At 44.9% G+C, this 13,170-nt stretch overlaps 1 protein-coding gene across 3 annotated transcripts in view; it reads right to left on the bottom strand.

The window, feature by feature from the left end:
* BRSK2 (BR serine/threonine kinase 2) overlaps nt 1-13,170 on the bottom strand; it is a 483,239-nt gene that overhangs the window by 217,117 nt on the left and 252,952 nt on the right. For all 3 annotated transcript variants that reach the window (XM_090032456.1, XM_090032454.1, XM_090032455.1), the window contains exon 2: nt 6,144-6,238. In XM_090032456.1, coding sequence (XP_089888582.1) covers nt 6,144-6,238 — 95 coding nt within the window. The remainder of the gene's footprint in view (nt 1-6,143; nt 6,239-13,170) is intronic.

Below are 13,170 nucleotides of genomic sequence, written 5' to 3'. Positions count from 1 at the left end.
CACATGCACACAAAGAAGCACAAGTGGTGGAAAGGCAGCAGGAAGAGGGGGGCTGAAAGGGGAAGGGAGTGAGCCTCTGTCATCAACCCTGGGCACATCTGTCGCTTTCTCAGGATTTTGCATGTTCAAATAAACTAATCAAAGGCCAGCTGTCCCATTTCCCACCCTTCACCCTGTACTCTCCCCTATGCTGCTACCACCATAGCTTTCCCAGGAGAAAGACTTCAGACAGAACCAGGGAAAAAAGATACCAGGAGAAAAAATGTTTTAAAAAAGAAAAAACTGAATAGGCATCTGTGAACAGTCTGAGTGGGGTTTAGGTGACTCCTTTCTGGATATGCTGCCTCAGACAGAGGGGCTCCTTATGCCTCCCATCCCAAGCTCAGGACTGTTTCACCCCAAAGGGCTCTTCCCCTTGCCAGCCTACACGTTATGACAGAGTATGTCTCACAGTCTGTTTTTCTGACTGTCCCCTGATGCAATATTAAAACCAGCAAAAGCTTATTCCAACCAGGGATAATTCAATAAACCTGCACCAGTCCTAGGGTGGTTACACATCACACTTAGACCATACTAATGGCACTTAAATTGTGAGTCTCCACATGTTACAGCTCATTAATTTGTGTTAGATGACTTCTGAGCATCTCAAAATTAACTCTGGGATATGCTACCTAGCTCGTGTTAGGGTAACTTTAGTCTGCTCCATGGAAATAAAACGAACAATTTCCAGTCCTCCAGCACCCCAGGATGCACTGCTCCTAGCCCCCCTCCACCCAGAGTAGGGGTAGAGCCCACCTGTCCTGGCTTCTAGCTTGCTAGGCCTCTAGTAGCAGGTCAGAGCTGTGCAGGCAAGAAACAGTGTTAACTCTGAGCATATGTATGATTGCTAACAGCGGGCATGTCTACATAAGATGTTTACTGCAGAGTAGACTAATTAGCTCTGCTGTAAATGTCTCATGTCTACACGTGTGGCCCTATTAGGCCACAGGAAACTAACTGACTCCACAGCAGGGTAGTACTTATAAATACAAGTACTACTCTGCTGCAGAGTTTTTCATTCTGCAGCAGTGCATGTGTCAACACCAATGTGGCTGGCCAGGGCACAAGGGTGCTTCAGGGTGGGGGCCGCCTGGCAGCTAGCCCCGCACTGGAGTACCCTTGTGCCCCAGGCATCTGATCTGCAGCATGTTGAGTCAAGGGGGAGCAGCCCTGGGCTGACAGGCTGACCTCCTGGGCCCTGTGCCAGCCAGGACTGCTCCAGCCTGGCTCAGTGCGCTATGGTCCTGGGCACATGTGTTGCACCAGAGTTTACTGCATCGTATTAATATGCACCTGTAGATGCGCTTAGCATGCTCTAACTTTAATACTGCTGATGACTCCCACAGATTTAGTACAGTCTAACTGTAACTTCACCCTCAGTAAGAGTGGTCTGAGTGGTAATTTAACTATTACTGACCAAAGCAGAATTGTTTCCTTTGATATTCTATTACCCATGGAGCAATATTGTGGCCTGAATTCTCAGTTGCACTAAGGCCCTTGTGACAGTGTAAAGGGATCTTAAAATAGGAATAAATGGTGTCAGAAAAGAGGCGTTATAAAACATAAAAAAAATCAGGTACTATGGGCCTTGTTACACATCTTTTTCCCCTGGAGAGATACATAAAGACTGAACTTGAGCTCTGGAACAGCACCACTGATGGCAGCATTCACTGGCCTATGGCAGTGACTTAACACTGGCATTTAGATCACAGGCCAGCAATCTATGTTTCAAGGGCTGGGTCAAGCCTGCTGAGTGATTTCATTAGATCTGCAAAGTTCAGCTATCAGCACTGTTGGGGCAAGGTTGGTGGCAATTTGGCACCAGGAAAAAGTGGCCGTGGCACCAGAAGCCAGGTCAGAAGCACCAGCCCACCTCGGGCTAAACTAAGTTATGGTGGCCCACTGCTCCAAAATGGTGGCCAGCCCTTGATTTAGACAATCAGCTACTTGGTCATTTCACAATAACGCCACCAGTACCTGTTTTGGTATTCAGGGATGTGTGCATTCTGAGATACCATGACTGCACCATTTACCACTGAACCTACCTCTGGGTAGCAGAATCTAAACTTACTTTAAAAAAAGAATGGAATGATGTGTCTAGACTTTGTGGTCAGGCAGAAAATCTCGGACATGTTAATGAAGTTTAAACTCATGAGTCCGCAGAAAGAGTGAAACGTTAGTTCTGAGAGGTGTGACCTCACTGTCTTCACCTCAAAGATGGTAGTAACTGAAAGCAAAACAAACTTTCTTGTCAACATCATTAACTAATATACTGTAAAACTATCATGCTAATTTGCTTACTTCACAGTCCCCAGCACCACTCACACCTCTCCCTGCATGCCAAAAGGCAGCAATGCCTTCTTATCCATTTGCTAAAGACTTAAACTTTAACCTGACAACAGATTTGAAACATATAGGAACAGGTGATAAATTCATTACAATGACAAAAAAGCTCCCCTTCAAATGTGCGATTAGCACAAATTAAACAGATTGTAATATCATCATAAATAACAGAGGGGCTACATACTGACTGTATGATTCATTTTCATGTTTAATTATTTATAACCCCCCTTTTTAAAACTTAAAATGACACTGCTGCATATTTTCTGGTCTGTGCATCATGCAGAGTTCTGCACAATCCAGAATCCTCAAAACAGAGCATGTAAGGCCTTTTACAGATTTGAAAGGCCCACAGCATTTCCAGGTCACTGAATTAGCAACTCTGAATAATCCCTCTCTAGAGGATATATATTCAACATGCAATACAGGAGTTGAGATTTTAAACTGACTAGGGGATTTAGCCACCCATTAATTTCATGAGGGGATATAAGGCTAAATGCCCTAGTCTGAAAATCTCATACCATAGTCTTTGAAAATGCCATAGTCTTTGAAAATCTCAACTACCAGATGAAACTCTGAATGGCCTTTTGCATTTAGTACAAACCCATTTATGGACATTGGATGCTCAGCCTGGTTGCCTCTGAATTACATAACAGCAAAGCAGAATTAAATCCACTGAAGTTAATGAGGCATATTCCCATCTGCAGAAAAGCTCCATAACCCAAGTAAGTTTCTTTGGATGTGCAATAGTAGAGAATAAGGCCCAGAGTGCTCACAGGGTATGTTACCAAACAGGCAGCCCAAATTTATTAAACTATGAGAAAGTGGAGTGAGGTCAGAATCCAACCCTACTTTTCTACGATTTTATGAATCTGCCTTTTTTTCTGGCACTGGAAATTATGGCCATGTATAGCTTTATCCCCCCAAAAGCCATATTTCCAATAGGACACAGGCAGGATTACTCAAGGAGCACAGCTCTCAAATTTATTCATGACGTGGGAGAACGCGACAGTCTGGAAAGCCAAGTACACACTCTACGGACCATCCATACACATCTGCTTAGTAGTCTACCTACAAGCCAGTCCCTTTTTGATAGGGCAGTGCACATGATACATTTACTGCAGCTTCATGCTGCACCATCCCTGCCCATGCATCATCTCCATAGCGGCAGTTTGGTTAATTGAGACCAGCTGCTTCAATCCCGAATTATTCTCTCCAGAAATATTGATAGTATTACGTTATGATTAGAAAGCACTTTACCAAATGCCTCTCAATTCTGCACAGCTCAGTTGAAGAGCAGCTGCAGAGAGAGAAGGGAAAGTTCCCTGAACGTACAAAATAAAAATGCTAGCTGCAAAAATACTGGAGAAAGAAAGGCTGTAAGAAGCAAGTAGACAGAATGATGAGGCAACCTTCTGTAGGACTGAGAAGCTTGCTCTCTCTGCCAATGTTTGTCATTTTAGATGCTGGAAGGCCTGTGGGCAGGCTTCTTCATGCTAGAAGAAATGGCCACTGTACTGCACTTCTGCATCCGCCTGCTGTTGGTGTGAATGTTTTTCATGTCATGGGGGTTTTTTTTTTCTTTTTCCATCCAGAGGTAGATTAAAGCTGGTTTGGAAGAAAGGATTTCTCACACATTGATCCAAGGACTGATATGGCTGGTCCGATGGGAGAGAGACCTGAGGCTGTCATCAGAGCTAAACCAGAGGGAAGATTTGCAGGGTGGGAATGCCACCACAGTGCGCTGTTCAGCTTTACCCTCAGCTTCTTTCCTAACGCTGTCGACTCTGCCCTGTGGGCTTTCAGCTGGCCAGCTGGCAGCAACTGCACTCTGAAGCTGAAAGCTGGCAAGAATGTAACTTGGAAGCAACTGAATCCTCAGTTTTTTTCCCCATCAGCCTGCCTGGAGTAAGCAGGCCAATATGGCAGCCTGCTCCAAGGTCATTTAAAAGGACCAACGCCCTGCCTCTCTTTGTCAGACATGGGACAATCCTGAAATAACTGTAGTTATGGAAGAGAAAAGATACCTTCTCCACTTCCATATGCTGCTGCCATATACTGAGCATCTAGTGGAGAACTCATGTCCGAGAAAGCTCTGGGGAGAGTTGGTCTGAAGGAGTATAGCAGGGAATCCCAGTACAATACACGGTTTCCTTCAGAGAAGAGCTCTGAAGGAAACATAGCACTCTTCAGCACTCCTCATTGTAGAGAAGAGCCCGATGCACAATTGCAACTTTCTAGTTTTACAACACAAGTGGGCAGAGCAACAGGGAATCAGGTCCAAAGAAAGATTGTTTTGCAATTTGAAAGGTTCTACTCTGCCCCCTACTATGAAAATCAATGAGATAAATAAAATCTTTTACACGAAATACCAAGCATGAAAAGGATCTCTCAGTCGATACAAATGTTAAACAAATTCCTTAATTGTGTTGCTAATGAGATTATTCAAAGTGTTTAAGGTCTCATTTAAACTTCACCATTTATGCAGCTTATTTACTATTTGCATTTCACTCATCTTGGACAAAACAGGGAGTTTCTCTTGAAATTATGGTTCTGTGGTCAGCCCTTTTCACTTCCTGGCCTTCATGCATTAGTGAAGAGTTGTTTCAGTTCACAATGTTGGGGCTGGGGACAGGGAGAATGTTTCATTAAGATTCCAAAAAACCTAGAAGTTGAATATATTTCCTCTTCAAGAGGTTCTGCAACCCCCCCTTTAAAAATATAAATGGAAAATATGCGGAGAAGAGCGATTGAGCCTGAAAGCTTGCAAAGTAGTTTTTTCCAGCTACTCAGTTGGTCTAATAAAAGATATCACATGTACCCAAAGAACCCTGCTTAAACATACATCCCAAATTTGGGCACCTAAATAAGCAGTATGTTCCTTTAATCTTCACTTTTACATCTGGTCCCAGAAAGATATGTTTTCTTCATTCTGCCTTTCAGAAACAAGGTGTGCATTATAATCTGGGGCATGTTGTATAAGAGAAAATACAGTATCTGTCATCCACAAGCATGCAGACAAAGAATGCCTCCAGTGACAAGTGCTGTTTTGGATCCTATGCAAGTTCCCTCAAACCGCACGTGCAGATATAGGCCAAATTCACAGATAGCTTAAACCATGTGTGCTCGCTCATGTCAGTGTTGGGTCTGGCCTTGCTGTTCACAAAAATCAGGCAAAAGCAACAGGAAGTTTGTTCATTTATGTCGTTCAGTAGCCAAGACCGGCTTTATGGTATGGATGTAAACCCTCAAGTCAGTCCTCCTGGGGGAATTAAGAGCAATTGGGCTAGAACAGTTCAGCTGACACCGATGGAATGGAACCAGTTTATGCTGGATGAGGATGCAGTGCATCAGATCAGGATGAATCCATACAGCAGAACAAAATCTATATCTTCACAAAAGTGCCTTCATGATGAAATTCAAATGCGCCCATCTCCACACACAGCCTACATCACAAACCATCGCTCTCGTGGTGGATCTGATAACCCTAGCACACCCATTTCCCATAGCATAGCAGTAACAGCTCTAAGACTGGCCATTAATTTTGCTCTTAATTAAAGCACAGGCATACTCCTCTTTAATTCCAGCCTCCCTAGCCTCCCCCCCCACCCCTGAATTATTATTATTATGCACAACACAGTCTTAGTACTGACAGGGATGTTTGTTAAACATAATTAAAGATATTAATTTTGCATGGAACAGGAGCCACGGAGCCAAGAACTTTACTTTTTTTTTCCCCTCCGAATCTCCCATTAGAAAATTACCTTCATTAGCACCGACTCGCTGAGCTTCTCTCTGTTGACAATTTTTATCGCGACCTTTTGACATGTTACACAGTGAACCCCCAACTTCACAAGCCCTGCAGGAGAAACAGAGCGAGAGAGAGAAAGAGAGAGAGAGGGAGAGAGACAGAGGGAGAGGGACGGGGAGAGAGAGAGAAAGAGATGGTTAGAGACATCCTCGGTGAAGCTCTTTGCTGTTAGTAGCTCACAAAGCAGTCTGGGTATTTATATGCAAATGGATTTCCATTAGTCCTTCTTCCAACCAAATAAAAACCAGTGAATAATGAACAAACAGAGCCTGCAGCATTAGAAGGTCTACCTACAAATATTTAAGGAGCCTACCTAGTTATACTGTACCAGCACACCAGTAAAACACTCCTAGTGCTGACAAAGCTTTTACCAGCAAAATTGTGTGTGGTTTGCCTGTGTTGTTTATTCCTGGCCCCACACAGTGCAATCAGCTGTAGCAGCAAAAGTTTTTTCCATTATGTCTGCATCTACACAAGGGGTTTTTACCATCACAATGATGTCAGTCAGAGATCACAGCCCTGCCTGACAGACCTAGAGCAATGTTCATAGTAGAGACCTGGCCTAAGCATCTCTTCTGGCTTTGCCTAGTGCTGTTATACTTAGGCCCCTGCTACACATGACATATATTATGCAACTGACTGGTTAATTGTGCAATAAATTAAAGACTGGCCACAAGTACAAGGTAATTATCACACAATCGACTGGTTAATTGCACAATAAATGTATACCGGTCACATGTGCAAAGTAATTATTACATGATAAAAATTACTATCCCGCTATAAGAAAAGCCAGCCAGCTATAAAGTTAGTGCTTAAAAATGTGTAACAACTCTGTAGCTGGTTTCGATCTAGCTTTCATTTGAATGTGTAGTAGGGCCCTCACAAATAAAAGCCAAATAATGGAGTTATCATCCTTTAATTTCAGCCTGTGCCTTAGACAATACAATGCAATATAATCACAGACAATGAAGGCACATGTTGATACAGTGTTATGAGCAAATGATGATGATTTCCTGCCCCCAAGTAATCTTCAGGGCAGTTAAATGATGATGGATGTGGGCATTCTCTCTTCCCCAGTATATCTGAGACAATACCAAAAAATGCAGGAATGGCGGCAAAGCGAAAATGAAGAATTAAAGTAAATTGGTACCCAGCACCGGTATACTGTAAAATTATGGATTTGGGGGCCAAATTCTGCTCTCACTTACAACAAGATAAATCAGAGAGAGCAAATATCACCCTGAACTCTCTACTCCCCCTCTATACAGTATAGTTTATTACTGAAAGGTGGCAGGATAAAAAAAAAAAGTTTGCCTCTTACCCAGCAAATCTGTTTCCTTTGCTGCAGAGACATATCTGCTTGCTTTGGCAACTAAGATAAGCTTTTATTGCTTTTTACTCCTGTCTACCCTTTAGGACCAACACAAATGTAAGAAAACGTTCTGGGTTCTACTCCTTCTTGTGTTTCACCATGAGAATCGTCTACTCCATTCATATAATTTGTATCTGTGTGACCAATGGAATTGCACAGGGGTCACCCAAGGTCCAGTCTGGCCATCAGAGAGAGTGCTCGTTGCTGAAAACAGACAAGGTGCAAGGAATCCTGCTTGACTTTCAGATCCTAGGCAGAGTTTGCATTTAGGGGGAAACCCCCCACCCCCATCCTTTTACCTCTAAGCAGAATGCACTGGATTTAGATCCTATAAGCCAACAAGCAGTGGAGCCTGCAATGCTTTGTCACAGAATAACTATCCACGAATCTCCCCTGGGAATGAGCCCACTCATAAGGCCTCTCTTTCTTCTGCATGAACTACCACTAATTTGCAGTTCAGAATTTAAGTTACTCTGCACATCTACACATTTATTAACGTGCTTTACGTAATGCACATTAAATCTAGTACCTCCATTGTGAGGTACTAGAAAAATGCACATTATCCTATTTTAATGTGCCTTAGCTTAAGAGAACTTTTTGTGATGCTTTAATGCACATTAAAATAGGCTAACATGCATTAAAGCCCCTGTGTAGACATGCCCACTGTGATATAAAAATAGGGCAAACATGAAGGTAGACTGACCACTGTTAGACTTTGCATTCACTACAGTGGAGCCAGATCTTTCTGAGATGCAAGCTAATATAGGTCCATCTGGAAGTCTGGTTTAGCCCTGAGTAGTTAGTTACTCTTTGAAAAAGCTATGTGGGTTTCTCTCTTCTTTGGCTTATATTGCGCAAGACTGTTGGAAATTCCTTATCGTGTACCACATCCCAGTCTCGGGTGATCAAGTGTGAATGCACCCCCAAAGCAGCTTCACTTTTCAGCTGCAACATAAGCAAATCACAGAAATTAGAGAGCTGGGGACTGAAAAATCCACTTGAAATCAGGTACTGCAACAACCCGCCCACAGCCTGAGGCAACAAAGAGCACCGCTGGGTGAGGATATTGGGATGACTGGCCAGATTTCATTCCCACATTTTAATTTTCTCTGCTCAGTAAATTAGGAGGGTCACTCACACCACTGTGGGCACCACATTCACCTCTCACAGCAGCTGCGGCTCTATCACAGCTCTTTGGCTTTGCTGCTCTGCTTGGACAGTGACTTTCTAGAACCACTATACTGCAAGTATGTACAGGTTTTAATCAGAGATTCTACCTTCATACTGAGCGGCAGCTGTGCTTTGCTTTTACAGTAAAAATGCATCTCTGTTTGCATTATGTCCAGCACCCACCCTCTACTACAAAACTGTGGTCTAACTTCCAATTCTACTTTTAGACTTCCAGCATCTACTATTTCCTTGACATAATGACAGTACTTGATGGAGCACAAACTTTAAGACAGCAGCTAAACTGACAAAGGTCTCACTCAGGTGGTGATAACATTTTTCCAGTTGTGGGCCAAAATGGCCCTGCTTGAGTCTAGTCACGCCAGAACAAAGCCCTCTGCTGTCAACCCCCCCAGCTAACTGGATAGCAGTGTGTTTCCTGCAGGTAGCATACATTACTGCAGATACCTTACATTCATAGAACCTTTGAGTTGTAGGGCTGGAAGTGACCTCCAGAGCTCATTTAGTTCAACCCCCTGCCTGAGGCAGGATCATCCTTATCCAAACCATCCTATACAAATCCATAATCTAAACTCACTGTAAAATTATGATCAACACTGACACAACACAAGACATTACACCCTACCTGACTGCAGGTAAAGCAGGAGAACCGTGCCAGTCAACATCCTGCTGCTATAAAAGGTTATTAATATACACTAAAGAGATTTCAGGTAGCGGGCCATGCCCCCCACTAAAGAGGAAGGCAAACCCCCGCTCCATCCATGCCAATCTGACCATGGTGTAAAATTCCTTCCTGATCCCAAATGTGGCAACTGGTCTAATGTGTGGATGTGAATCTGTGTCCTGCTAGTGGGTGGTCCATGTTACAACAAAGACCCTACTGCTGCTACTAAAAGAAAATGGATTTTTGCTCAAGTAGGAAAGGCTCATGTCTTTGAGCTGAAAAATTCAAGCTTCTATCCCTGGAGAAGACCAAGGAGAGCGACGGATGGTGGCTTGTGTGCAAGCGAATTTGAACCCCTATGCCTTTCAGGTGCTTGGGATGGGTTTCTTCTGATGCAAGGAGGGTGTGATGTGGAAGGTGGGCTATGCCTTCCAGCAGAGGCATAGCAAGCTCTTTCAGTGCCCAAGACAGGGAGAGGGAGGGAATATGCTGACCACTGAAGAAGTAGGGGAGCAGAGGGTAGTGGAGTCTTACCTACTGGGGCTCTCACTTGGGTGGCAGCTACTACTTCTGCAACTGCTGCAGCTGAGGGACAGGCAGTGGCATGGACTCCCCAGGGGCTGCTCACTCCCCCTTGAGAGCAAGGCTATGACTCCCATGGCAAAGCCTCCCTGGAGAGAGGCCTCATTCCTCTCCCTCCTGCATTTCTCCTCTTCCTTTAGATACACTAGTAGGCATGGGGCTTTGCCTGCCCAGCTCCTATGGCTCAGCTGCACCTTCCATGGTAAAGACTTGTGGATGAAGGGGACCATACTGGCATCACCTTTAAGTCAGCACCCAGGGCTGGTATCCTGCTAGCCCCTACTCCCCCTGCTACTGCCTTCCAGGGTTACATGACAAATATATGGTTCTCTGGTGGCTGATCCTAGTACTGTTCAGCTGCTGCTAGAATTGCTGCTGTAAATAAAGTGGTTCCAGAGTCCATTCCTCCTGGTGGTGGGGATGTTATAAAAGTCATGACCTGCCCCCTGTTTAGTTCTTATTCTATTGTAAAACTGCCAGGTATGAGGACACGGAGTCCTCACAGAGATGTGATTTTTAGCAAGCTCACTAGTTAAAAGTATGTTGGTACAACATTTTGGAAGTCTCCAGTGTTCTCTACTATCCTGGCAGGGGCTGTTGTCTCTGTACAACTGCAATCCACCAAGGGAGACAGACAAAGCACCTAGTAAGGTGATTTCATAGTTTCATAGTTTCTACGGTCGGAAGGGACCTGAGCAGATCATTGAGTCCGACCCCCCGCCATGGCAGGAAAGAGTACTGGGGTCAAACGACCCCAGCAAGGTGTTCATCTAGCCTCCTCTTAAAAACCCCCAGGGTAGGAGCCTGCACCACTTGTCTTGGAAGTTGGTTCCAGACCCTAGCCGCCCTGACCGTGAAGTAGCGCCTCCTGATATCTAGCCTAAATCTACCCTCTGCCAGCTTGTGACCGTTATTTCTTGTTACTTCTGGTAGTGCTCGGGGGACTCCCCCATGCTTGCTGGTCCCCTCTGACTAGTTTGTAACAGGCCACTAGATCCCCCCTCAGCCTTCTCTTGTGGAGGCTGAACAGGTTCAGGTCCCATAGCGTCTCCTCGTAGGGCCTGCCCTGCTGCCCTCTGATCGTGCAAGTGGCCCTCCTCTGGACCCTCTCCATGTTGTCCACATCCCTCCTGAAGTGCAGCACCCAGAACTGGACGCAGTACTCCAGCTGCGGCCTGACCAGTGCCGCATAGAGGGGGAGGATCGCCTCCTTGGACCTGCTCGAGATGCATCTGTGGATGCATGACAAGGTGCAGTTGGCCTTCCTGACTGCCTCCCCACACTGCCGGCCCATGTTCATCTTGGAGTCAATGATGACTCCAAGGTCCTTTTCTGCCTCCGCACTGATGAGAAGGGAGTTCCCCAGCCTGTAGGTATGGTGCCAGTTCTTCCTCCCCAGGTGTATCATCTTGCACTTGTCAGTGTTGTATCCCATCCTGTTCTTCTCCACCCACCCCTGTAACCTGTCCAGGTCCGATTGCAGCCTATTCCTCCTTTCTAACATTTGAGCTTCCAAACCCAAGCAAGTTGCAATAGAATAAATTAAAGCTTTACCAGTCTGCCATTAGGGTTTACAGTCTTACCAGAACATTGGGTATTGGCTGCAGTCTCAACTGGGAATTTTGACTGGTATGTGCCAATGCTCCTGCTGCAAGTAAAACCCAGAGGTTCCTGGTTAGAGGGACTTGCCCCTTTGCTTAGGGTCATACTGATCACAATGTTGGGATCAGGAGAAAATTTTACCTCATAACCAGATTGGCACAGACTGTAGTGTGTGTGTGTGTGTGGGGGGGGGGGTCCTTCCTCTGTAGCTCAGGCACGACCCACTTCCTTGGATCTCTCAAGTGCATTTTGCCAACCCTTGCAGTGGTAGGACAGTGACAAGTCCATACACCCCTGCTTTATCTGTGGAAGGTTAGGATGCTTTAGGTGTCTTTGGGCAACATGACTTGTAGTTGCATGCCAGGGATACTTGCGTAGTTTTAAGAATACATTAGACAAGGATGATCCTACCTTGAGCAGGGGGGCTGGGCTAGATGACCTCCAGATGTCTCATCCAGTCTTACTATTCTATGATTCTATACTGCAGCTATACCAGTGGCTGAGCCCCTCCCCACCCACGTAGAAAAAAACAATCAGTATTGTTATTAAAGAGTTAGCTCTGGTCTCTGCAGAGGTGGTAAGAGAAGCAAGCAAGTACAAATAAAAGGTTCACATAAACCCTCCCCCTTACTCTTTTCCCCTCACCCCCTGCGGGACTTCCACTTTCTATCCCCAGGTACCCAGGAGCCCTGGGGCACCAGGGACTGTGAAATGGGCTGCTAGAGATTATGATATGCAAACATTAGACATTTTCTCAGGCTGCCTTTGATCTCAGCCACTGAGCTTCATCGAGAACAGAGCCCTATAATTTCAGGTCAGGGAGAAAAAAAATGAGGGAGGGAGGGTAACTTACATCGTCTTTTCATTTATAATTAAAGCCATGAGCTGAAAATTGATGAGAGTGCATTGCTGTTTTCCACCAAAAAGAAAGAAAGAAAGAAACCCCCAGATGATACAAGGGAAAGGCTGACATGAGAACAAGAAGAGCAGAGGGAAGCTTCTAAGCCCTACATATCCTAATGCAGCACTGTCCTGCTGACAAACACATCTGAGCATTTTGCTCTTAGTAAGCTCCCAGCACGCCGATGTTTAAAGATAAACAGATCTGCTCTGAAAATGACATAAACACTGGCGATGGGCCTGCTCTAATCTCTAGTCTAGATTAGACTACATGAGATAGCTAGATGAATAGTTAATCCCACAATCCCAGAGACTGAAATTTTACTCAAATAGAAAATATAGTGCAAACAGGGGGAATACAAGATTTCCTTGATGTGAGGACGAATGGGAGGGAGCTCTGACCTGGAAAGAGACGCAATATGGTTTAGACTAGAGCAGAGGTTGCCAAACTTTTTCGTATAGTGTACCCCCGTTTCAGATTTACTAGTTGCCCACATACCCCTACCAGCACACATTTTATATTTTAACCCCTTTATAATGAATATTAAATCCACCATTATACAATTTCTCCCATGTACCACCCACACAGAAATACCTTGCATACCCCCCAGGGGGATGTATACCATAGTCTGGGAATCCCTGATCCAGAGCGTGGTCAGCAGTTCCCTCCCA

This window comes from Crocodylus siamensis, chromosome 2 (genome assembly GCF_052110815.1).
Source record: "Crocodylus siamensis isolate JL-2025a chromosome 2, ASM5211081v1, whole genome shotgun sequence".
Lineage (NCBI taxonomy): Eukaryota > Metazoa > Chordata > Crocodylia > Crocodylidae > Crocodylus > Crocodylus siamensis.
This window is presented reverse-complemented; position numbering and strand designations above follow the sequence as displayed.